The sequence below is a fragment of the Drosophila willistoni genome, assembly GCF_018902025.1.
Source record: "Drosophila willistoni isolate 14030-0811.24 chromosome 2L unlocalized genomic scaffold, UCI_dwil_1.1 Seg196, whole genome shotgun sequence".
In the NCBI taxonomy this organism is placed as follows: Eukaryota; Metazoa; Arthropoda; class Insecta; order Diptera; family Drosophilidae; genus Drosophila; species Drosophila willistoni.
The window spans coordinates 2,824,811-2,852,274 of record NW_025814048.1 but is presented as its reverse complement, the minus strand read 5'-3'; the positions used below and the strand labels follow the sequence as shown (position 1 = coordinate 2,852,274).

At 34.8% G+C, this 27,464-nt stretch overlaps 2 protein-coding genes across 4 annotated transcripts in view; one reads left to right on the top strand and one right to left on the bottom strand.

The window, feature by feature from the left end:
* The window catches only part of LOC6639984 (pneumococcal serine-rich repeat protein), a 32,443-nt gene extending 5,273 nt beyond the window's left edge, over positions 1–27,170 (bottom strand). The window contains exons 1-2 of one of the 3 annotated variants that reach the window (XM_023182106.2): positions 27,084–27,170; positions 23,883–24,436 (exon numbers count right to left, since the gene is read on the bottom strand). In XM_023182106.2, coding sequence (XP_023037874.1) covers positions 23,883–24,032 — 150 coding nt within the window. In that variant the 5' untranslated portion in view covers positions 24,033–24,436; positions 27,084–27,170. The remainder of the gene's footprint in view (positions 1–23,882; positions 24,437–27,083) is intronic. The other 2 variants (XM_047010167.1, XM_047010169.1) reach the window with 2 other exon arrangements.
* LOC6640134 (phospholipase A1 VesT1.02) lies at positions 558–6,883 on the top strand. The gene is made up of 6 exons (XM_002063610.3): positions 558–609; positions 4,749–4,848; positions 4,938–5,095; positions 5,781–6,257; positions 6,333–6,489; positions 6,555–6,883. The coding sequence occupies exons 1-6, from the start codon at positions 558–560 to the stop codon at positions 6,754–6,756; spliced, it is 1,146 nt and encodes a 381-aa protein (XP_002063646.3). The 3' UTR covers positions 6,757–6,883.
* Positions 27,171–27,464: the final 294 nt, after the last annotated feature.

The window sequence follows — 27,464 nt, the reverse complement described above, 5'->3', positions numbered from 1 at the left end:
GGAAATTATAAATAATTTTATGATCTTCAATTACACAGAGAGCATGCCTGATTTTGTCAAGTTTGTTGCCTCAGTCTTTTGTTGTGTCCCGTGAGGCGGCGGCGGGGAGAAGTACGGAGTACGGATGGGAACTTTATGGTTTATCAGCTGAGTGTTTCTAGCCGGACAATCGACTAACCGATCGAGCCAAGACTCACACATTCAGTTCGTCTACGCAGCTCGCTCAGAACAGATCGTGTGTTCGCTTTGTCTTCGCGTTTCTTTCTTTCGTTTGTCGGCGAGGAATCGCGGAATAGCAAACAAAAATATATATATCAATATATCTACTATCGATGATAATTATTTATGCGGAAATCGCAAAAACCAAAAACGTATTTACTCAAATTTTATGTGCAATTTTATTTCACACCCCTCAAAAAAAAGAATTTGAGAATAAATTTACTGTGCGAGTTCATTGAACGACAAGAAAACATAAACCTTAACTAAATTGTGTGTGTATTGGTATACATATATATCCTAAGTGTATATATGATATTTAGTATATAGTGCAATCTATTATGGTCTTGCCAGCTGCTTCAACATTATGCAATGTCTTTACATTTCTGCTCGGTAAGTCGACATATTTATTAGCACTTCTTTCAATGTCAGTTTTAAGTTAATCGATGTCTATTTGCTGTAGTTGTTAGACATATATTTTACTGATAAGTTCAAGGCTAGCTAATAAGCTAGGACAGACAGAGAGAGAGAGGGGTGGGTGGGGTGTTGTAAATAAGTTGACGTCTTTGTTAAAAGTCAATAGACTCAATTGTTGTTGTAAACACTCAGTTTACTTGGTATTGGCCTAGGTCAGTTCGAGAGTTGGAGAAGTTTACTTATCTGTGAAGGAAGGTCCAACATAAGATAAATTTATTTACCTATCTAATAGTCAATTCTACATAGGCAATATCTGATATAGCATGGGAAACTCAGTCAGTATGGGTAATAGTTTTATACAATTAAATTATCAATTACTTAATTATTCACTTGTGGGCGTTACTTTTTAAATTTCATTTGAATGATTAATGGCTGAGACTCGAAAATCCAAAAAAAAAAATAACAATGATTCGAAATTTACTTTAATAGGATTATAAAATTAACCGATCTTCAAATTCTCTTCTACAATTTCTTCGCACAATTCTTTTAAGCTAAATAAGTTTTTAAGTTCTAAAAAAATTTGCAAGGACGCAACTTGACGGGATTGTTGTTTTTCATATTTATTCTCCCTTCCTATTCGTATTCAGATTTCTTTTTGTTTTTTTTTGTGATTGTAGTTGTGTACGTCAAAATAGTGTTTAGGTCACTTTGGTTAAATTTGGGTAATATGTAGATAGATATTAATGGCAGTGATCCGATTTGAACAAGCCAACATTATTTAGAAATGCTAACAATTCCTCAAATGCCACTATAGTTTGCATTGAAATTCAATTTCATTCTTCTCAATTTCCAAGATGTAAGCAAAGGATAAAAACCAAATTTAAATAAAGGCTAGCATGGGAAATGATTTCAGAGCAATGGGTTACTAATCATTAGACAGATGATCTTCTTTTTTTATAGTTTTGCTTTGATAAGCTTGGGATAAGTCTCAAGAAACAGACGTTTTCGAAAGGCATTATGGTCGCCAATAATTTGTACAGAAGTATGTAGGACTCAAAGACTTGAGGATCTATGTCTGCGTAATCCTTTGAGTTGATTATTTTAAAAAAGAAAGAAAAATATAGTTTCCAATACTATCTATATTTTTCTTTCTATATATAGATATAGATTCCAATACAACATTCAAAAAAAATAGTTGTATTTTTTAAATATAAGAAATCACCAGCTTTCCAAATATTATATCCCATATGATATCCTCGAATTTGAGAGACTATTGTTTAGTATATAACACTGCTCTTTGTTGAGGCGGCTCAATAGAATTTGTTAAAAATACATATATCAAAAGTGAATTAGATGATCTGAGAATAAGCGGAACAAAGGTAAACAAAAGTAAGGAGTCATGGGTTGAACAAAGGCCGTCTTTTTAAAAATTTGTTCCGATCGACTCACGACTCGACTTATTTTTAAAAAAACAGTAATACTACGAAAAAACTGTCATCTGTTATTGTATACTTTCGTTAACGCATAAAATACAATTAAAGAAACTTGGCTATGAAATGGGTAAATAAATAGAAGAGTTTAGCAAACAAAGGCTATTCCACCTTTCTACCCAAGACCATTGAGGTGACGACTAACTAAATCAAATTCAATTTAGAATTGGACTTCATTTAATGCAACTTTTCCGCACTCTAACATATTGCTGACTTACTGAACTATAGCAGAGCTCGGTCTGTGATTCCCATAGAGATTCCCTTTCCATTAATGAAAGCTTCTATTCAGTTAATGGTGACAATAATTTCCCCGGCGGCAATTATGACCCCGAGAACCCCGCATAAAACTACAACTTAAGGCAAGTTATAACTGGCAACTGACAGTTTACGCTTAATTAACACCTATTGGGGTTCTTTTTTGTTTGTTTAGCATAATCAGTAGCTAGTTGAACTTTTGTTTTGTTTTCACTATGATCTCCAAATGTCATATGAAAATCCCCCGTCACTAGAGAATTGTTTTCAATGTCATCTCTCAACGTGAGAATCAAAAATCATCCAAAAGATAACAAAAGCCGGTCCCCTCTGATCCTTCAAACCACTTTTAAACGGGGCTTAGAATGCAACAAATCATAGGTAACAACTGACTGGCATGAGGTCGCTAATTAGCTGTTGGCCAAATGAACATTTAAATTTAATAAAAAAGAAAAAAAAAATACAAATTAAAATACACGGCGTGACGCTGCCAACATTCAGAGTAGCAACAAAGCAACAAATAAAATGAGAAAACACAAAAGCAAAAAAAAAGCAATAGCAACAACAACAACGTTTCCCATAAATAAACACGGCAAAACTCTTCCGCTCTGCATGAAAAAAAAAACTGGAAGTAAAATTTACATACATCCAAATATATATATATTTAAGCTATATACATAAAATTTAGAGTAAGACAAGAGAATACAAATTGTGTAGTCTCAAGTCGATAGGCGAATACTCTTTTAGGTTAAGTAATATATTGCTTAATCTTAGACGAATTTGTATTCTCTTCTTTATAAGCTGAAGATTAGTCAGCTAAGATAAATGAAGTAAATCACATCTTCTTTAATGGAGAGATTGAAGTAGTAACTCTTAAACTTTTAACTAAGATACTCATTTGGTACAATTTTCATTAGGTTCAACAGATTTGGTCGGTATCCGACTGTCCTTCTATCCTGTTCTATGCCAACAAGTCTCTCAATTTGGAATCTTTTATTAAGAAATTTCGTATTTAAGCTTCTTCCTTATATAAATAGTAAATGTGTGAGAATTGTCCAACTATAACATATGGAAATCATCTAAAAACCAAAACTACAAGTAAGAGTGACCCTTGGCGTTCCACTAGTTAAATGACTAAATATATAAGAGAGAGATAGCAAGCATGTGTGTATCAGCTACTCTTAATGCAGAACTCTTATGTAGAAAAGTTTTTTTTAGTTGAAAAATTAAATTTTGAAGATGAACCATACAAATACTGAACGCGATCTATGAGAAAAACACAACAAAAACTACAGAAAACGCAGGAAATCACACAGCTTCCGAGTATCTACAACATATTAAAATTTCATAAAAATCAGCCATTGGAATACCTGAACTTCCCCTTGTAAGATTATCTTTTATTTGAAACTTTTGCTTGGTTAGCAGCAAATTTTCACACAGTCTTTAACAATTTTGTGTGTATTTTAATACCAAATCAAAGGTCAAAAGAAAACTTATTTCATTAAGCATAAATCTAGTTAGTTTATTAGCAAAACTTTTGAAATTTGTGCCTAAGGATTAAATTAGACAGAGTAGATGTTGATTTAGTTGTTTAACGCCTTAGTTAATATACCTTTCGAGCGAGAGTAGGTATGTATCAGATGGTAATGATGACTGGCCAAGAATTGCCAAGTAATGTTAATGTTGGCATTGTCTAAGGTCATTATCAACATCATCCGCATTTTTAGACTCATTTGTGATTGAATTTGGCAGCTCATCAAAAATCGCCGATAAATTTGTGTAGCAAAACAAAACATGACAAAAAACAGACGACGACAACAACAACAACAACAACAACGACTACGACGAGTCGTTGCTTTTGAGACGTCATTGACATTGCAATGGCTTGACCCACTCATAGATATTGATAAACATACAGAAGAAAAAAACAGAAAAATGAAAAGCAAAACACACACACAGAAATATATTTCTGAGTTGATGAAAACTTGTTTTTTTTTTGGCCGCCCCTCTTTTACAACGCGTAACATGGGGCGTATGCGTCACGTGCGATTGCTTTTGCCGCTGGCTTTTGTTGTTGGTGTTGTTGTTGCTACTTCAAAGCACTCAAGTTCATGGCCAACAGAAGCAACGTTTAGCTAGTTTCGTTTCTTTTCGTTTTGTTTCGTTTCTTTGTTTTGCTTTAGTTGAGTTTTTTGTTTTTTGGTTTTTTTCTTTTTATATTGTGTTTTGTCATTTAACTAACTTGTTAGTTAGTTAATAAACTTAATGAATCAATTTATACTCGGCTAACAAATTGAATGTCCGTTTTGGTTAAGTGACATGAAAAATGATTTAATATTTCCGTTTTCCTTTGGCTCTTTTTTTTTTTTGCAGCTGGCTCCCCGATCTTTTACAGTGCCGCTCCACGCGGTTCCTGTTCGAGTTGCTGTGCCATCAGAGAAAGTGAGGACATCAAATTTCTTTTATACACCAGGTAAGACAAGGCCTCCATTATCCCAGTAGTCATGCATATTGACAGGTCATTTCCATCCCTTTCTCACTTTATATCTCCTGGGCCATCAGGCGTAACCGTAACACAGCCCAAATGCTGCACCTGAGCGACGATGTTGCTCAGTGGACGCAGAGCAATTTCAATTTCAATTACCCGTTGGCCATCTATCTGCATGGATTCTCGGAATCGGCCACTGGCGAACAGCAGAGCAGCCAGCAACTGAAAGATGGTGAGTGAAATTTTCACCCAGTCCCCAGTCCCAGTCCCAGTCTACTATGGTCCAAAAGTCCATTTTATTTCATAAAATTTAAAATTTGTTTGGCAAAAAATCCATAAAGTTAAAAACAATTTTCATTATGGAAATGATTCTCAAAATATATACATCAAGTTGTGGTAGAGGCTAATTGAGAGTTCCCTCTGTGCCCAAAAGTATGCAATAGATGGTCATTTTATAGCGCTGTCAACATATCTTGCCTATTAAGACAAATTTGAACTATTATTGTAAGTATTTTTGAACTACAGAACACTACCAAGTTAAAGTGTAGGTTTTTCCTTTTAATAGGTACAATTTTTAATTGTCTATTGCATACTTTAGGGGGTGAATATGCAAAATATGTATATACAAGAAGTAACTTTTAAAAAATTACTTGATTTTCTCTTTTCTAATCTGACTTTTTAAGAAATGAGGGGTGAATTTAAATTCTTTTGTTTTATTTTTGAAGAAATTGCAAAGTTGGAAAGAAAACAAATCAAACTTTCTTCTCATAGCATACAAAATTTATGCCAAAAAAAGTCGACCATTTGACCATAGTGCAGTCAGTCCTGGGGGAACTGCTGTCTCCTCATCAAAGTCCTGGCCAATAGTTTCTCTTACTCCCTCTCTCTCTCTCTTTCTGTCTATCTACTATTTTCAGCCTTTTTGCAGCGTGGAAACTACAATGTCATACTCATCGATTGGAGTGCGATGACAGCGGTTCCCTGGTACACGAATGCTGTGGAGAATTTGCCTATTACGGCACGGTATATTGCCCGTTTCCTGCGTTATTTGGTTATGGAACGTGGCTATCCGGCCAAGTTTATACATTTGATTGGCTTCAGTCTGGGTGCCGAGGTAGCTGGTTTTGCTGGCAAACAGTTGCAGGAATGGGGCATAAAACTGACCAGAATAACCGCTTTGGATCCCGCTCTACCCCTATTCGAGGGCAATAGTTCCAATCGCCGTTTAAGTCCAAGCGATGCACGCTTCGTCGATGTCATACACACGGATGGCGGTATATTGGGCAATCCCACGGCCATGGGACATGCTGACTTTTATCCAAATGGCGGACGTCCCCTACAACCGGGATGTGCTCGACAGGAAATTGCAAATAATCGCTGGTTGGGCATTATAAGTGAGTATGCTCTCTGTCCCATGTCCCCCATGGTTGGCTTACATTTATGTTTTTGCCTCTATTCTCTTGTTGTAGTTGGCTGCAGTCATCAGCGTGCCTGGGAATACTTTGTGGAAAGTGTACGGCAGCCAAGAGCCTTTCCCGTTCAACGTTGTGAGGCCTCACAGACAGTTGGCATCTGCCGCATGGGAGGCAATAGGAATGCTTTCATGGGCATGGGTGCTGATCCCAGGTAGGCCGAGAATATGACCAAATTCCATATATATATATAATCATTAATTATGTATCTTTACACAGACTACGGGGCAAATTCTATTTGGATACGAATGATGCCAAACCTTTTGGCAGAAACAACAAGGCAAGGACAATTGTTTCTCTGGCTCCACAGTTGCCCATTACCTACAAAATGCCATTAAATGTCACAAGCCAGAGATACGAGGAGGAGCGGCAACAGGAAGATGATAACAATATGCTGAGCAACAACATTCCAGTGACGTGACCAGTGAAATCTCTCTTAAACATACTGAGATTTATGTTAGATGCGTGATTTGAGCTTCAATTTTAGTTGTAGTCATAGTTTCTAGTTTACTTGTGATCTTAGGGAATAAAACGAAAACGACAAACAAAACGAAACAGAAATCTAACAATAAGAGAATTTGTTAACGAAGAGACAGTCATAATTTGGCATTGCCTACTTTTAGGCATGACTCAGTAGAAAATGCTCTTCAAATGGCAAAGCAAGTAATTTAATTTAGTTTTTGTTTGACATGCAAAGTGGTAAAGCGCCTATGACGCAATGGGAAACCTTAGATGTAAGTGGAATATGTCTACCCCCACTCCCCCCACCCACTGAGGCCAAATTGGCAACAGAGAGCAACAAAAAAACCAGAGGGCCGGGGCTAACTTCGACCGCGTCAAAGTTTGTATACCCTTGCAACTTTTTTGGTAAGTTTTTCCTTACCTATAGCCACATCAAAGTGGAAAAACGTTTAATCTAAAAGGGCTAATGTGTCCGAAAGAACGACCTACAATCTTACCATAGGAAACAACGAAGATATTAATCAAAGTCACTGTTTTCCACGGATCGTTCCTATGGGAGCTATATGATATAGCTACCCGATCTTTATCAAATTCGGCACAGTCATTAACAGATATATTAAACTAACAAATGTTTAATTTAAAAGCAATCGCGTCAAAAGTAACGAAGTTATTGACAAAAGTCACTGTTTTCGAAAGATCGTTCCTATGGGAGCTATATGATATAGTAACCCGATCTTGATCAAATTTGGCATAGTCGTTTATATATGTAATTAACTTAACTATATTAAATTTCATGATAATAGATCAGAAAATAACGAAGTTATTAAGAAAAGTCACTGTTCGTGACTTTGCCATTTGTATGGGAGCTATATGATATAGTGATCCGATCCGGCTGAATCCGAGATATACAACGCCTGCAGTATATACAAGCCTACATGCAAAATTTCAGCTCTGTAGCTCTTTCGGTCTAGGAGGAGTTTGCGTTGATCCAGACGGACGGACGGACGGACGGACGGACGGACGGACGGACGGACGGACGGACGGACGGACGGACGGACGGACATGGCGATTTGAACTCGTCTCGTCGTGCTGATCAAGAATATATATACTTTATATGGTCGGAGATGCTTCCTTCTATGCGTTGCACACTTTTGACCAAAATTAATATACCCTTTTTGCAAGGGTATAATGAAGCCGAGCAGCCATTAAAAAGTAATTAATATATAATGACTGCAAATGGTTTATTAACTTTAGCCACAAATTGTATTTTGTTTGTACGTTTTTTTTTTTCGTCTTGTTTTTTTAAATGCAACCTGCTTGCTATGACTATAATTATGCCAGGATGTGAGCTATAATGTGCAATGAGCGACAGCGACCATCAACAACAACAACAACAAGGACTTGTTTTTTTTTTCGTTGTTGCAACTCATTTCATAGGCGAACGCTTAACGAGGCGGAAGTTGGCGGCAAGTTCGGTGTTGCCTGGCCGGAAGGAAGCATGAAATGGAGCCATGTGGGTGCAACGGGTGCTTGCTACTGGTGTGTGAATTGCATTATTAATGAGCCTGAAAATGCATCTCCTCCAACCCTCTTCGTTCCTCCCGCTCATTACCAAGCAATACGTGACAGCTTAATGCAGTTTACACAATTTGATTTAGGTAAAAGTATCGCATATCGAATATTGACTATAATAGAGTAGAATTGAGTTAAGAGAGGCTATGGTACGGTCTTTGGGAGGGGGGGAAGAAGTCTAAATGATTTGTGAATTTTGTGTGTGTTTTGGCACACACACAAACACACACTCACAGTCTGAAAGTAAAGTTTACTAGGTCAATTGGGGGTGGCTACAGCGGGTGAAATTGGAGTGGAGCGTAGTAAAAGGTAATTTATCGAATTTATATTTTATGGATGCCAGAAAATAGGTATTTGCCAGCAGACTGTAAAAGTCGTACAATGAAAGATGTAACTGCCCCACAAGAAATCGATAAGATATTGGCAAAAGTGAAGAAAACAATTTCCAATGTGAATTTATGAAGCCATAAAAAACTTGAACAAAATATTTAGGCATAGCTATTGCTAAAGATTAGAATTTAAATGTGAAAAGACTAATACAAAATCTTAAGAAATTAGAAATAATTGCATAAATTTCCAACATATAACAGACTTAATAAAAAAAATGAAGTAAGTAAGTCGTCTCGCCGACTTGGGTATACCATACACCAGGTGAAACAAATATTTAAAATTTCGAAAACCAAATGTATGTATATTAAATTGTTTTAACATGCATATGCTATCTCGCTCACTCTACAAACACACGAGCACTCTAGCGCCGCCACTAGCCAACGGCCAATTCTGCCCTTATGGATCGCGTAGCAAAATACGTTCATACGTATATTTTGTATGTTTCTAGTCCGATTTCAATCAAATTTAGTTTGATAGAAATGGATAAGATTTATTAGTGATGGTCAAAAAATTGCAAGAGCTAATCGGTTTTTTCTAAATTATGGAGGCGGAAGTGGGCGTGGCAACATATTAAAATATATGTATTCTGCGCGCATACTAAGCCAATATACATACTAAATTTGGTGAGTTTAGCTTTGTTAGTTTTTGAGAAAATCAGTTTTGATTAATTTTCGGGGGCGGAAAGGGGCGTGGCAAAATTTTTAAATAGTCAATATCTGCGCGTCTATTAAGCTAACTTACATACCAAATTTAATGTCGGTAGCTTTCATAGTTTTTAAGAAAATCAGAGTTATGTAAATTCCGGGGGCGGAAGGGGGCGTGGCAAAAAGTTGGAACAATTATTTTCTGCGCGCTAACTAAACGAGTATATAAACCAAATTTGATGTTTCTATCTGCTATACTTTTTAAGAAAAACAGTTTTATGTAAATTCTGGGGGCGGAAGGGGGCGTGGCAAAAATTTGAAACAAACTCGATAAGCGTACATACTACACGAGACTGCATACCAAATTTGGTGGCTCTAGCTCTTATAGTCTCCGAGATCTAGGTGTTCATACGGACGGACGGACGGACGGACGGACGGACGGACGGACGGACAGACAGACGGACATGGCTAGATCGACTCGGTTTTTGATCCTGATCAAGAATATATATACTTTGTGGGGTCGGAGATGCTTCCTTCTGCCTGTTACATACATTTTGGCGACTTTAATATACCATTTCACCCTATGGGTGTATGGTATAATGAGTCCAAACTCTCTTTGGAGGTTAATTTTAATATGTGAAAGTTAAATTATGTTACAAGTTAAACGGATTCCAAAACTAACTAATCCAAAGAGAAATTTGCTAGTAAATATCATAAATTGGTTTCCGATTTCTATTCAAGGCGTATATTTAAAACCAATACAAAAGAAATTTGCTCCCCAAAGTATGCAACAGACTTAAAAGTAATTCTTGAATAGTCAGCTAGTTATACATGTTCACCAATCGACTGCAATTAGTCAAAGGAAAATGCCGACTAAAAACTGGTAAATAAAAAGTCGTATTGCTGTGACTAACTTTACATTATACAATTTCCCCAACTTGCATATACAGAAAATGATTTGCCCCACTTCATTTACCTTAGCCATATATACTTGGAATTCTTGTGTTGTTTACCTTATTATCATTACCTTGTATTACCTCCTGCCTACCAAATTGCCACTAGGCCATAATAAATGATGCTATTTATAAGTAAGAACGATTCGCTTATTGAGAAATCAAATTAACTTGGCTTTTCCTTTTTCTGCTTTTTCTGCCAGCCGCCATGGCCTGAAGAATTCATTTCCTACATAATTCCAGGCATATTTCTATGCCCAACCAAAAAAGGGTCATTTGAATTATGAAGTAAATAGGGTCATAAAGCGGGGAACTCCTACTTCTGCTATCTAGTTAAGGCTGAAAGGAGGAGGAGGAGAGTAGTTGTCTAGTTGTCTATGGCTTTGTGGCATGCCATGGACAAAAAACACGTGCCTGGACATGGGTCTCAGTTGGTGTGGATAATAAGCATTGGGGCGGGGTTTTTGCTGGCATATTAAATGAGTATTTAAGCATTGATTGATGAGTCAAGTAAAAGCCTAAAGACACATGACATTGGTTAAATAGAAATTCAAGTTTCTCTTGTACTCAATTTAGTTGCTTGCTTGTTGAAGCGCTCTTTAAGTTGTTTCCATTTCCAATTTGGTTCAACTTCACGTTGACACCGAAAAGTAGGCTGCAGTCAGTCATTCAGTCAATCAATCAGTTTGCAGTGCAAAAAAATTAATTAAATCGATAAGCAAAGAGCTTTAGTGCTTGAATTTTTATGTGAACTTTGCATGATTTTTGCATTTTTTTTTGTTCTATTGTTGTTTGACTGCACTTTGCTTTTCTCCCATTTGTACATACATACATATATAGGTATATAGAGAGAAGTCGTTAGGCACTCTGACAGAGAAGTGAAAACATAGTGCAGCAACATTGACTACAATTCCATTAAGCTATGTGGGACGACAGGAGACGCCGCGGCGTCCTGACGAGCGAGAAGGTGCTCACTTCTTTGCCTCTTTCTTCTACGCCCGCTTCCTTCTCCTTCTAGCGTATGTGGGTTGATGTTGTGCTGTTTATTTGTAGCATACTTGGCGGCGTCCAACATTGTCATGAGAAATTGCATTTATATCAGGCAACGTTTACGTGTCAACGGCTCTCAATGGGTCTATGTGTGTATGGGTGTGTATGGCTGTGTGTGTGTGTGATGTCTCATGTTGCCACTAAGTGAATTTATTGCATTTAATATGCCTTTCATGTCGCTCAATGTTCAAACGTTTTTTCCTCAGACTAAACCAATATTTCAAGTATTTTTATGATCTCAACATTAACGTAAAGGACGCGAAACGAGTTTATCGAAAGCAACGATAGATGAATGATGTTTTATGGCATGAAAACCATTGAAGTGGAAACTCTAAGCAGACCATCTCTTAGTTTATGAGAGACTTGCTTGTTGGCCAATTTCAGGCAAAATAACTTAATCAACGAGTGTAAATTTTAAAGGAAAATAAAAGTGAACTTCAAAATAAAGCTAAAGCTATGAAATTTAATATAGATTTAAGAAAAACTATTCAGAGAAACTACAGTAAATAATAAGAAATTTAATATAGATTTAGGAAAAACTATTCAGAGAAACTACAGTAAATAAGAAGACTAGAAAATTGTCTTTTATGGCTTAAAAATACTTTTACTCCTTTTTTTAGAAGTCTGTCGAAGTTTTTTGCTTCAACATGACACAGACCGACATGATTTTGGGCGACTTGAATTTGCGAAGTGTTCTTAACTATCTTTAATCTTAACGTTATTGAATCCAACAAATATGAACAGCAAATATTTAACACAAACTGAATCAATTAAACAATTATGGATTTTTATTGATATGGATTCAATAACAACTACTACAGAATGCAGACAAAAAGTGAAGAAAATTTGATTAAAATGCCAAACTTTATTTCATATAGACTGTTATTAAATTGTTTATGTGAAAAGTTATGCATATCAAAAAAGAAAAGTAACTCACTTAACCAGTTGGTTAAAGAAAAATAAACAAAACTCTTTCATTTATAAATGTATATTGAAAAAGTTGAGTTTTAAACCAATTTCTGATGTAGTTTTACCCCTTTGTTTTTAGCTGTCTCACTTTCTCCTTTCTCAAATGCCCCTAGGCCAATCCTTTCTCTCTTTCTCACTCTCTCTCTCTCTCATTCTCTTTAGTTTTAGTTGTCTTTTTGTTTTAACGGAGAGTAACCACGAGAATCTGCCAACTGCCATTGCACATTTCATTACGCGCAAAACTTTTGCCCCCATTTCATAAAGGAAGAAGACCGAAAAACTCCAAACCATGACAATATCTGGCAGCATAAAAAATGGAAATGCCAACAAAACAACAAAAAAAGAACTTTATATAGTAACAGAGAAAAAAAACTAAAAAAAATGAGTTGGGGGGAAAAACTGTTGTCATAAATTTGCAATGTTTCGCCGCCACCGACGCCGCATGGTCGGAAATCCGAGATGAAGATGAGAAATTGGAAAATCGCCCGCAATACACACACACACACACATACACATTATTATACACACGCATACTGGAAACAATGTATGTAAAACAAATAAAACTTTTCCAATTGCTATATACTCTAATAAAGAGTTTAATGTTTATGATAGGAAGCTTGATCAGTTATTTAACTATTTGAGATACAAGTACTTTCTTTTTGCTGATGACATTTGGTTTTGGTTTTAAGTTCTTACTAAGATTGAATATGTAATTCTGGTTTAAAACCAATTATAGTTAAATCTTTATCTAGTTGACTATTCAATTCCATGAAATTTTAATGAAAATTGTTAAAACTTTATTGGCAGGCACTTTGACCTTTCAACTGATTTTATTTTTATAGCCATCAAAGGGGTTTGAGTTTAAGGATCTAATGATCTGATCCTTAAACTCATACCCTTTGGTTTCTCCAAAGCATCGACATCATTTGATGAGAAGACAGCCACCAAAAAGGTAAAGTTTTAAGTTCTATGACACTGATTTAACAGTTTAGTTTAATAGTTTCTTTTAGAACTTTAACTAAAGACTTTTTGTTTGTTTTAAGTAAATTTTTCTAGGAAACTACAAGAAGACTCCTATTTTTTTAATTTTTTTTTTCATTGTGAAAAAGTTTCTTTTGTTTGCTGTATTCGAAATTTGGCAAAGACATCTAAGTTTAAAACTACTAAGAATCCAATTTTTAAGTTTTTTCTCAAGTAAAATGTTTTTCTTTTTTGTGGAGATGATTTTATTTTGCACTAATTTTCTTTTTGCCAACAGCCCTCAATTTTGATTGAAAATAAACGAAACTCTTTCTATGGATAAACAAAAAAAAAGGAAAACTTTTTCAGTTCATATAATTTTGATCATAAGAATTATAACTCTTATTGCTAATTAATTTAAAATTGAGAGGATTATTTTAGAGTAAAACCTTAAAACCTCGTCTCACAATATATCCTAAATTGATCCAAATAGGTGATTCGCATACCTGAAGTTCTTCATATCAGTTAATAATGTAATTAAGTATAAAACTACAAAATAATGTTCTTTTTAAAAGTATATTTACCAAGAGTATAAAAACTTCTTGGGTTTAGAAATTAGTTGGCTCTTTTTTGCTAGTTTTTTTGATTTCTGTGCTTTAAGGCTAAATTTCAATTAAAATGTATTTTTATGTGCCAACTGTTGAAATATGAGAATTATTTTACCAAATTGATTTTTATGGCTTTCAATCTGTGCTGAAATTGAACGAACTAAGTAAATATATATAGAAAAAATGGCAACACGATGAACAAAAGCCTGAAAGAGAACTTGTTGAAGTTCCGATTCAACTCCCACCATTATTTGCAGCATTTTTTTTTTGTTTTTTTTGTTCTCTATGTCGTGTATAGTCGAAGCCCTTCTGCTGTTTTGAGATCCTTTTTCACTTGCACAAAGGTTGATACATACACGGCATTTGCACATTTACAAAAAGTCGACTATTCTACACATGAGCTGACATGAAAGCCATGGAAATGTATATATCCTGAACGAGTGAAAAGGGGGGACACAGACACACATGGAATGTGGTAAAATGAGGTGGAGGAGGGGGAAGTGGATTCGGTGTTACCTTTTCAAATAATTTATATTTGCATGAAAATCGCTTTTAGTGAGCCAAGTTAGCTGCTGAATAAGTTAACTATATCATTTACACACTCAATCCTCGCTTTCTCTCCTCTAAAACTCTTTCCAGCCTGTCAACCAGTTTTCAATGCATTTGCCTAGCATCACTTTGCACTTTTCACTTTGCACTTTTGTGTTAAAAGCCATAATTATGCCTGATGAGATGGTCCACCATGGTGTTCTCTCTTTCTCGCCACCCACCTACTATGCTTTCCATCTCTATCACTCTTTTTATAGCCATTTCTTTCTCTTTCCCTTTGAGTGTGTGTATGTGCCTGTGTCTAGTTGGCAAATTTGACACTTTTGTCATCATTTTGTACCAGGCACTAAACAAACTGCGAAAGCTTTTACACTGAAAATATTTGGACATTATAGGAAGATTGTTGCAGGAACATTTAAACGCTTTGAAGCTTGACGGGTTTGTATCTTCTTTTTGGTGTTCAATTCCTTGTGGTCGTCTAAGTGTCTCCAGCAGACTATTAAAATACTCAAAAAGGAATATATATTCATAATGAAAAAGTAATTCCAAATCTTTGTTCAAAGGCTTCATTGGTATTAAGTAGACTGCAAATAGAGCTTTCAAAGTCAGACTTGTTGAGGTTAAAATAAGGAAGTTAGAGACGGTCCAAAAGGTACGAGATGAGCCAAAGAGTGAAGGAAAATGGCAGAAAATTCATGTTGAGTCCCGAGTGTCACGAGACATATTCTACACGACTTTGCTTATCTTATTGGATTATAATGTTGGCTTTAAATAGGTTAATTTGGCAAATGAACGCCTTTTATTTTTGGGATCTGCATTGATTAATACCCTAATAGACGATCACATAAGCTCTGAAGATCTAGACTTGAATGGAATACGTGAATCAATATTTTATTGGTTCATTTGAGTTTTAGGTTCTCTTTATTTTCTTGAGATTTCTTTTCGAAGGACCTTTGAAAGCAAACACTCATTGCCATCGTCGTCGATCTCTATAGCCTAAATCGATGGAAGTTGTTTTTCTTACAAGCCGTTTTAACCTTATCTTCGCTGGCACTCCTAGAGATACAAATATGCAAAACTATTTAGAAAGATATAAAATACATTTTGGACTTTAATATATGTAGTGGGATTGGATTGTACATAACAATTCTGGAGCTATTTTCGATATCTGTATAAACTTTCTAAGTTGCATATCGAGATAGATAGATGATGACTAAGTTAAAATAGAACCTAACATTTGGAACACCGTTTTATTAAAAGTCATCTCGACGAGTCATTTTTAAGCCTTCTTCTAGATTATAAAATTATTATTTTATTGATTGATTTAAAGAAAGAGTAAACAAATTGAAAGTTCGCGTTGCAAAATTTAAAACAGAGCAACCAATAACCCAATCTTCCTCAATAAATAAATTTCATTTTTTATCGAATGAGTGTTTTATTTGAATCTCTTTCTAAATTTTAGGTTTATGAGACAATTAAAGTTTAAAAAAAATTTCACAGATTTATTAATGTAGACTCGTGATTTTATTTCGTAACTTGAAGTTTTTCACTATTTTCTCTATGGTTGAAATGCTTTAGATATCGTTGGTTTTTATCGTTTTATTTATAGTTCAATTTATTGTTGGACTTATCGCAGATTTTATGGTAGTTTTTATCGTAAAAATTATACCTGCAATAATTTGTTCAGCTTGTTCCATTTAATGTTGCACTTATTGTTAATTTTATTGTTGCAGTTATCGCTGCAATTATCGTTGCTAAGCTGCAGTTATCGGAATTTCGCTCGACTTAATCCCTCCACTAATGAGTTTGTTCGCTCTCTCTCTCTCTTTCTCATTTGTTTGCATAATTTGCTCATTTATTTCAGAATTACACTGTTTTATTTAACTAGAATTAAGCTTTATTCTAATTAGTATTTAAATTAAGTTTGTAGCAGGATATTAGGGATTTTGAGATGGTAAAATGTTCAAAAATTTGTCATTTGGTCTTTAATTTTTTCAGTGTATTTTGGTATTTACCATGATTTTGCCTCTTTTGTGTCTCCTACTCATTGGCCTGGGCCATGTTGTTGTTATTGTTGCTGTTGTTTTGATTTAGCCATACATTACACATATGCTTCTCCCTCAGTGTGTGTTTGTGTGTGTGTGTGTGTGTGTGTGTGAGTTTTGCAATTAGCCAGAGATGGCCAATTGATAGCAGGGACCAGGCTAAAACTGTGTGTTATTGTGGTTTTTCTTTTCCTCTGCACAGATTGCCTATCCCCGATTTAGTTGTCTAGAAATTCGCCTACATGAAACTTATATTGTTTGTTTGGCTTTTATGGTTTTTAATTGGTTTTTAATGTGGCCAGCAATTAGGAAATGGCTGGAAAGTGTAAAACCAAAAAAAAAGAAATTGTTTGGGAGTGCCAAAAATGCCAGAGGGCAAAAAGAAACTTCATCTATCCGTGTAATAGAAATGATTATAAGTAGTATTGAATAGTATTGAATAGTTAATTAGCTTTGATACATATGGTTCAGGTTAAAGGTGGAAAGTTGACAAGTCTGAAACTGATTATTTGCCATTATAAAAAGGCTTCACAAAGGCAGCAATTACCATGGCATATCTACATACATACGTGTCTTCTTGGCCAACAACAATGGATAAAAGTAACAATCAATGCAATTAAAGTAAACGTTGGCACAACACAAAACTAAACAACATGTCCTCCAGGACACACACACACTTACATATACTTATAGAGTAGACATCGCGTGAGTTGCCTTAATGCAAGTGCCACACCCCAAAGAAGGGGTGAGTGTGAGGGTAGCAACCCTTTTTGGATAGCCGACATTAAATGCAGCACGTGATGGCCGACCCATCGAGTCATGGCAACTAACATCGAATGCGTAAACACTAAAGTTTAATGCACTCTAATTGCTTGCTAGGACGCAAGAAAGGCGAATGGAGGACAGGAAACGGAAGTTCGCAGACGACAAAGGCAACGGCTCCAGCACATGACATTCTAAAACTACAATATTTAAATAAAGCACAACGACAAAGACATCGTTGACGTCGTCGACGTTGTCGACGTGGGCGAGGACGAGGGCAAAGGGGGAATGAGTTTGAAGACAGGTTTCGCCATTATCCTAAAAAACGAGGAGAAAAAAAAGTTGCGTGTCTGCTGCAACACAAAAGTTCAATTACTTTTTGCTTTTCTTTTCATTCTCATTCTCTCTCTCTCTCATTCTCTGCTTTCGTCTTACGGATATCCGTCTACGCCCTGTGGCATTGCGTGCCCACCAAAAAAAAAAAAAGGAAACCGAAAAAAATCTTTGTTTAATGACCATTTTTGCCTGGTAGTAGCCATAAAATTGATTAATGTTTGATTTTAATGATTTATTTTAGTTGTCCAGCAGCCCGCAAAAGAAGACATTGATTGAATGACCCATCAACAGAGAGAGAGAGAGAGAGAGAGAGCGTAAAAGAGAAAAGGCGAAAAACAACTAACAGGTGAACTAAATGACACCCAAGGTGCCATGTATAACATTCAACAGAAACAACAAGAGCAACCGAAAAAAGGACACTCAAATTGGAATTATTTTCAAATGCTTTATGTGATTTATAGAGACAGTTATGAAAGAGAGCAGGAGAGTGTAAAAGGGGAGGCGGGGGCAGAGAATGACGATGTTTTTACAGAGAAGGGCATGGCAAGGCCAGGTCTATTGCAATGTTTGTGCAATTGACCACAAGTATGTATAACAACGAGAACAACAACAACAACATCAACAACAAAAATATAAATGTAGGTACGTATATAAAATAGGCAAAGGCAATATACATTTTTACAAACGAACCTGATGAAAGTCCTTGATATCCTTTACTTTAAACAATCAGAGGGGAAAGTGCTTAAAAGTAATTGAAACGACTTAATGCTATGCACTTAAGCTAAAGGAAGTTATTTATGAAAGCATTTAAAACTCTGAAATTTAAGGTATAAGAAAAATGAGTTCTACTTATCGATGGATTCTACTTATCGAGTAAGTACCGTTAATTTTGACAATCAGGTTATTCGATTTCTTATGCCCATACCATAATATTTGCTTAAAGTTTGCCAAGAAATAACAAAATCGTCAGAATTTGCAAAAAAGGTTCCATTTTGGTTGAATAACTTGAAGTTCTTGTAGGTATGGTAAAAGAAAGCGAGTCTATATGGTTAAAATTGTCAACACATCCCTAAGTATCCCCCAAATTCAAGAGTTTGATTTTAAATTTCAGTCAGTATATATTTAAAATTGCTTATCCAGTTCGCAACATTTTATTTTGGCAAGATGGAACGGTACCAAAATACTATACCAAAAACTGACAAAACTAAACTATGGAATTTATATTTATTTGTAAAATTTGTTATGCTTCTGATACCATTTTACAAAACTAAATCAAACAAACAACCTTTTTTAAATAATAAAATGCAATTTCGTCGACAATTTCTTCTCCAATTCTTACAATTGAAAATACGAATCGTTGTTTACTTTGAGGCTTAGTCTTTAGGAAAAGACAAAAATCCTACTCTTAAGTACTTCTGATGCTGAACAATTGAAATATGAAAACTTTAGAGTAGTATAAGTATTTGTATAAGTAAATTGAATGTATCCTTTTCTGAAAATAATCATTTGCGGTGTGCTAGCTTTTAAGACAATTTTATGAGGAATTTTGAAACTTTCCAAGGTAATTCCTGCTTTGTCTCTACTGCAAAAATTTTAATGGGTAGGGTCAAGCCAATCCAAGATTACGGCATTCTTCAATTAATTCTTGGATTATGGTTGCAGTTTTTGAGAATGTTTGAAAAGGAGATGTAAATCTACATACAGTTTTTGAATATCCCAAAATTGATTTCAAAGACCTTAAGCATTTTGGTAAATATAAAAGTCTGCTACTGATACGTATTTTAATTAGAATTTAAGACCTTAGGAAGATGTTTATGAAAGTATTTTGAAAGAATTCTTTTCATTATACATTAAAAATACTTGAAAGCATTCTTTTCATTATCAAAGTAAATAACAAACTTATAAATTGGTTTACACTTTGTTCAAATATATTTTCCACATTGGCCTCTTTCCGTTCACTCTAAAACCAAAATGCCCACCGCATCGATTACAGGATGCATGTGAAAATGTTTTGGTATTTGGATGACTAAGCTGGTTTTTCTTCTTGTGCCATGTGCCAAGTCAAATTGTGCGGTCATTTATTGGCAAAGAGAAAGTCGAATGTTTTGTAGTAAGGCAAATGCTCGACCAAACGTGCAAATTGCCTAAAAAGGACAAAGGTTTCAACCATTTAATATTCTGGTCTTTTTTTTTTAGTTTCAGCTGCTAACAAGACACAAAAAAAAAAAGGAAAAGAAGAAAATTTGTTTTTTAGTTTTGCTGCAACTGCAGCTAATAATCATGTCCAGTTCGCATTTCAATTTGAGGCAAATGTCAGACTGGCCCAGTCAAGGCTAAGGGACATTAGTTTTCACCTCCGCTCAGTTTGAGTTACTCTCTCTCTCTCTCTCTCTCTCTATGTGTGTTTGTGTGTGTTTTTGGCTAAAGTAAATTATAAATTTTTATTTTTATTTCGATTGCATGGCCATTTCAATGCTGTTTGCTGAACGTGTTCAATGTCCACGTTTCGTTTCAGGGCTTATCTTATGTTGAATTGTCACGCGACTTGTGCGGGAGAGTGAGTGGGCGATGAGTGGGGCATAAACATTTTCCAACGAGCTCGTATTTTCATGGCTAGTAAATATTTTACAGCATATTCCTTTTAATCGGACAAGGATTGTCTTCCCGGTTTACCTCACTTCCTCTCTCTTCTCTGTTTTCTTTTCTTCTTCCGCTCCCAAATTCCAAATTCCCCATTCTCGATTTTCCTTTCTCTCAACTACCAGTTTTTGTGTTTTCATATGTGTGTGTGTTTGTGTGTGTGTATGTGTATTTCTCTGGTCTAATCAAGTTTTAATGGTCAGGTTTTTTGGCATGCCACTAGGCGTATACTTGATATATTATGCATATATCGCGTATACGCCTCATAATTAGGCTGTCGCCTTCAAACGAGAAACGAGAATTTCTTGTTTGTTGTTTTTTTCGCTTGTTCGTTGCATACTTTAGGGGATTAGCTGCGAAATGACAGCAAAATGTGACTGTCTCTCTCTCTCCCTGTCTCTATCTGTTTGTGTATGTGTGTGTGTGTGTGTGTGTGAGCTTTAGGCTTAAATGAGCTCATACGCATGTGTTTCGGGGGATTTTTGTTTTGGCATGAAAAAAATATTCGCCGAGTTCAACTGACACTTTAAAATTTAAGAATTTATAGAAACTCAAACGCGTTAAAGTTTAGTCCTTTGAGATATGTATAAAATATTTAAACGAACTTATTTGATATTTAAACCAAAATTTAATTGACTGAGTAAAGTAAATGCTTAATCGGCTTCTTATTTGTAATTTATGCGCCATTCAAGTAAAGATAATTTCTAGCAAAAAAGTCGTTTCTTTTACAGTAAGATTAAATGCAAGCGATTATAAAAAAATGAATCAAATTTCTGTACTATTGGAAATTGATATATTTTAAGGACTAAAACCATTTAATATGCGGAAGAAACTAAAACTGAAAAGTTACTTTTGATTTGGTCTTATTTCTTGATTTAGTTTAGAGTTGAAAACCATAGATTAAGAAAATACTCATCTTAATTCATGTAAGTTCTAAAGTCTACCCAAAAAAGACCTCTAGTTAAATCGTGTTTTCAATGTATTCTTAAGCCTCTTACGTTGTTGAGACTTGTCTTTGTATATGCAAAACAATAAATTTATACTTGGCCTAACTAACATTAACTAATTAGATAGAAAAACAGCAAAAATCAATTTTGAATTGCATTAAACTTTCAGAAACCTGACATTCCAGTTCCTCTAGAGATATCTGGCACATATCCAATTAACAATTCAGTTTATGTATATCAAAATGTTCCTCTTGACCCATATTGAGGCATAAATTGAACAATTTGTGCTCTTCTTTCGTTTTCTTTTGAATTAAGTGCATATGTTTATGTTGAGTTGAAATGAAATGCTCATAGCTAAAGAAAATATAATCAACTTAGTGTTTTATATGCTATGGACTACAACTTAGGCTTGAAAAGTAGGCGAGTTCTCACTTTTCGTTAGTATAAAACTTTTAAAGTTATTTTCTAAGTTTCCAAATGAAAAAAATGTAGAAGAAGGTATTTCAAAATATTTCTTTCTTTGATTTTCTTATATCAGCTTTTTATAATTTCAATGACCAATTAAAGAAAAAGTATGAGAATTTATTTGCAAATATTTTCTAAACTGTTGACATGAAATTTTATATGTAGAACTTCTCACTCTATTAACATGGGCTAATTGGCAGATCAAAACAAAATATTTCATGTTTTTGGTCCACTTTCAAGTTGAAATCTAATTGCCTAAAAACCTTAATTGAAGCATTAGTTGAAATTTTCATTCTAGTACAGCCAAAAAGTATCTGTTTGTAGTAGTTGGAACCAAACAGTGACTCACTTTAGATGGTCATTAGTCTAATTGTAAGTAGGATTTTCCCTTGGACTTCCTGCTGCCTCTTGGCCACTAAAAATCCCCAAAATGGCCATTTTCACTTGCGTTCACCTTTATTGTAGAATTTTTGTTTTTTTTAGGTTTTTTTTTTTGGTAGGTATTTAATTGTAAAAGCATTTTTAATACGTGGCCTTTGTAATTTTTAATGTTGCATAAAAGCTTTTTGGTGTGTTCCTCTTCTCTAACAGGCTAATATATATTGGTGTGCGTGTGTGGCTTTGTATGTGTGTGTGTGTTTCGTTTTTCAAGGTCGCCTGAAGAAATTACAGTCACGCGTCAGATTTTATGCAAAACAGTTGAGACCGAGGCTCGCTGTTTTTGTGCATTTTCAGTCCTTATGTAAGTGGCCAAGTTAGTGTCTATATGTATGTATGTATGTATGGGTATGCGTGTGTTAGTGTGTGTGTGTGTGTATGAATAAGTGGGTGTGGCTGTCTATGGCTTTTGTAAAGTCATAAATTTCAAACAAGTCTCGTAAAATCTCAAGTGAGCTTAACAGTTTTTTTTTTTGTTTTTTATTTTGCCGCGTTTGTTCATTTTATTCTTTGGCATGCAACAAGAAGAAGAAGAACAAGCAAAATAAAGGCGAAAAGGCAAAGAAAATGGACAAGTTGAAATGTTTGTTTTGCTTTTCGTTGTTGTTTTTTTTTTTCTTTTGCCATTTTATAACTTAATGTGGAAAATGCAAAAAGGGTCAAGAAGCTGTCAGTTTTTTGTTGGTAACAAAAATAATGAATATTTAAAGGTTTCCTCCCTTTCTTACTTATGATGATTAGAATTCCTCAACTGACTTATGACCAAATCTTGAAGGCGAAATTTTTATGGGAATATGAAATTTTTGTTTGGTATGTGTTAAAATTTGTTAGTTATTAAGTTATTGCTAGGACAAGGAGACAAATTCCGTCCTTCTGGGTGTTTCCATTTCGAATGTTGAACCTTCTGCCAAGAAGATTCAGCCTTTACTCTTTTATAATTTATCGTATTCCAAGTAGACAATCAGATTTAAAGGAATGAAATTTTAATTTGAGACCTTTGTCTTGATGTTAAAATCTGCAAAATAATGCGAACCAATTGTCTTTATTGAAAGGAGTTTGGCCTGAAAGTTACTACATCCTTTAGTCTGTTATACAATTTTCCTACACTTCATTAAACACCCAACTAAATATTAACTATTTTTATTCAAATTACTTAAACTAAGTTATACCAAAGTCTAGCTAAATAGATTTTCAGCCAAAATAAAATACATTTGCTTAGGCAAACAAAACTTTTGGTAGCATCAACTGAAAGAGAATTTTCAATTTAGGCAAGAAAAAAAAAGGAAGAAAATTCTACAAACTTTTACAAGTTCTTATTTTATGTGGTCTTAAAATGCAAATAAGAAACTTACAAAAGCCACAGCCACACACACACACACACTTAGACATACAGACTCACATATGAAATGTCACATACAAGTTATAGCATTTTTTATTGCCTACTTTTGTGGGCTTCCACCTTTTGTTGATGTACTTTGCCCTGTTTTATGTTGTATGTTGTTATTTTATTTTGCTAAACAAAAAGCGGAAGCCATTGAAGAAAGAGAACTTTAAAATGTCCAAGCTACAAGGACTCCTTTCACCTCACACTTTCTTTTTAACCATTTGCTGGCCTGGGCTAATGATAAACGTTTATTCCTTGGCATTTTATTGCCAACATAAAAAATGAGTTTTGTTTGCTTAGGCCGCATATTTTAAGCTTCAGTATATACATATTTCTTATATATACTTTGTTTTTTTTTTTTTATTTTACTTACGATTTTATGATGCAGCGCCGAGAGTTCGCGCTCGGTGACCCGTCGGCTGGCTGCCTCGCGTCTTCGCTGGCGAAATTGGCTGTATTTATAGGCCAACATAACACCGGGCAGGGCCAATGCCTCTAGCGGTGATTTCCGACCAAAGGGCATGACTGTCCTTCTCTAATCCTTTGCCTTTGCTTTAGTTTTTCTTATTTTCCTTAGTTTCCTTTGCTTATAAGTATTTTGCTGATGGCTAGTCGAAATATTGCTTATTTGGAGATTTCGTTTCGTTTTCTTTTCGAATACACACTTGGCACTTTTTGTATTTTTTTTGCTTATTTTTCTTTTTGTTAGGAGCGTCTTAATATTATATAAGCAGCAGCAGGAGCAACACAACAACACAGAACACTTGACGAACACAACATTAACAACATGATGTTTGCCCACTTTTCCGGGCGCTCTCACTTTAATTGTATTGAATTGAGTCTTTCTTTTGCATTTTCATTGGACATTTCTTTCTCCTGCGCATGCTGATGAGTTGCAATCAATTATTTTGCATTCAATGCGATGGCCTACAGATGAATGAAAGAGATATATATGTGTATATAGATGGAGATTATCTTAATCAGGTTAAAATTTATTTCCCTGGATTTGTATTTAATATTTAATTTTAATCCTTAAAGTGATTACAGTTCTGCTCGTTGGGAGAAAAATCGTTTGCCATTTTAAAGGATTTTCTTTTTGAAGAAGAAATGGCTGGCAAATGTCCTGCAATTAATCTAACAAAGAGGAAATACAATTTACATAAATTGCACACAATTTAAAGGTAATTTTATTTAGTTATTTAAACATTTAAGATTAAGAGGAACTATCAGATTTACTTTATGGCAGATTTAGTCAATTTCATTGTGGGATCTAGGACTATGAAATGGGGGAACCATGTCCCCCATGCATGAGTCTGGAAAAGTATTCATTGTTTGCAAGAAATGTTTAACTTTCGTTGTTAAAATAGTTAAAAATTTGCTACAAAACTACAAAATATTCCAAAAACTTCTTTATATGTTTAAAAAAACAAATTCTTGACAAGCTTATTGCATACTTTTTGTATCAAATTTTCCTCATTTTCGTCTACATAATTTTTGTTACCTTCTTTTCCAGAGCTTTTTGGAGTAACTCAAGACTTTTTTAACGACTCTTATATGGAATTATGATTTCGTTTTTTTTGGGTGTCTTTAATGCTTTCAAATAAGTTTTTTATATTAAATATTATCACGATAATTGCAATACCAAAGACGGATTGTTGGAAACGAAATGGAGAAAATATGCCTCTACCTCATTTGGAAGTGAAATGAATGATCAAATGAATTTTGACAACTTTAATTGGCGAATCAGGAATGGTTAAATAAGTACAATATTTCCCTAAAGTATGCAATATATAATCCATTAGTATTCCTCGCTGTCAACAATATTTTAGGCGACTTTTCAACTTTTACAGGAGAACATTTTTCTAATATCAATAGCCGAAACTATATAATATATATATATTAGTTTCTTCTTCTTCTTTTCCTAGAGCTATTTCACGAAACTTTTCCATAGAATGACTCTTATAATTTTATCTAGAAATTTGGTTCTATAGTGAGGTCTTAAACTAGTTTAAGTATGATAAAATTAAACCGCCTTGCCACCATAGATAATTTTGGAATATCACGAGGTACATAATGAGGACCTCTTTTATCTACAAGATGTTTCTAAAACTATTTTCAAAAACCTAATATACAGGGTATCCATTGCATATTTTTGTGGCAAATTAAACTTATTTCACATCTTTAAAGACGATACTGAGAAAAGTTGTGAGTGAGGAGTGAGAAAAGTTTATGTTTTTAGGTACTGTTTCAATTCAAAACGTTTAAAGACAATTTAAGATTTAACAATCTTGTAAGCAAACTTTTTGGCGACAGAAATTTCCAAAAAATGTATTTTACTGAATGTTTTGATAACAGTGTAAAGTCAGTTGAAAAATAATTTGCCACACTTTTTCGAATTTCACGTATGTGAAAAGAGATTCAAAGAGTACTTTTATCGGAAATTTCACATATTTAGTTTTTTTTCTCCACTTCACTTAACATAATTTGAAGAAAATATTTTTTCTTCACCTTACATTCTGACAAGCATTTTAGTTTTCATTAGTTTAATGGTTGTTGTGCCCAATACGAAATCTGTTTTGGGAAATGTTCACAAATATTTGTCTCAAGTGAATTTTCACATCTTCTGTCACATGTATCAAATGTACTTGTTATTTTTCTTGTTATTACTTTTGGATAAATAGAAATCCGAGCTAACACTGACTTTTGCCTGCGACTTGTGTTTGTTTAAGTGCTGAGGACAATTTGGTTGATGCTTTTTGTGGGCGGTGGTGTCCCATTTGGGGCATGAATAATGTTGAATGTCATGATTTGTCATAAATTACAGAGGCATGTGTGCGAAATGCATATCAGCCATTAATTTCAATTAGTTAATGCGTATGGCAAAATGGCAAAGAAGCAGTGTAAATCACAGTCAAGCTACAATTTACAGGAAGGACACCCAAAAAAAAAAAGTTGGAGCCAAAGGAAACAAAACTGTCACTGATTACATGCTGGGTTAAGTTTTATTTTTATTTTTATTACATATATTTTGTTTAGCTTCACACACACACACACACACACACACACACGGAAGACACACACACGGAGACACAGTCAGGTCGTTATTATTTTTTTTGTTGCTTTTTTTATTGGCGGCATCCACGTGCGCTTGGGGCAAACGCAGAACATTGAATGTCCGCAGAAGAGAAACTAAAGCCAAACGAAGATGTATTTCCCACGCAATCATCGTTTGGCATTCGTTCGTCCTTTCGTTGGAAGCTGCGTGAGTTCAACGCAATATTTCCAAAAAGCGGAAAATAGAAATGTGGTCTAAGGAATGAGTGAAAGAAAGAGAGAGAGAGAGAGAGAGACAACAGGGGGAGGCTGTTGGGAGGCTCAGGGGGCTTGGCATCTCTTCCAATGGCAAAACACGTTTTGTTTACTACTATTTTATTTTTTTGCAAACTTTTTTGTTTTTCATTTGAACACGCATTTTTCTTTTAAAGTCTTAATTATTTGGAATTTAAGTTCACATCACAAACACCTGCAATTTTCACAAAAAAATATACTAGCCCACACACACACTTTTACACACTTTCAGATACTTTCACTTGGACTCACTCACACGTTTTTGCGGTTTAGTTCTATCTTGACCGCGTTTTCTTGGCTAACGAACCTTTTCGTGGCGCCTTTCAGAATGCGACTGGCAGTTGGCAAGTTTTTTTGCCAGGATATTTTCCAGCTAGTCTAGAATTCAATTCTAACGCAGGCGCCTTGTACAGAGCCGGCACAATGTTCGGTATAACAGTTTTTGCTTTTTGGCCAGCAAGTCTTTATGCCAATTTTTGTTGTTTGTGGCTCTCTAGTAAACAGAAAACGTCATCATATTTTCTTTAGCTGCTGTTACCTTTTGTATAAACAAATCACTGGCATTTTGTTTCTCCCCGTCTCTTTCTCTCACGTAGTGCAGGGTCAA

Excerpts from the sequence above, each read along its gene's own strand:
- LOC6640134 (XM_002063610.3), top strand. The coding sequence starts at position 558 with ATGGTCTTGCCAGCTGCTTCAACATTATGCAATGTCTTTACATTTCTG. Across the intron at positions 5,096-5,780 it reads CAGCCAGCAACTGAAAGATG|CCTTTTTGCAGCGTGGAAAC; the intron begins GTGAGTGAAATT and ends TACTATTTTCAG. Across the intron at positions 6,490-6,554 it reads GGCATGGGTGCTGATCCCAG|ACTACGGGGCAAATTCTATT; the intron begins GTAGGCCGAGAA and ends ATCTTTACACAG.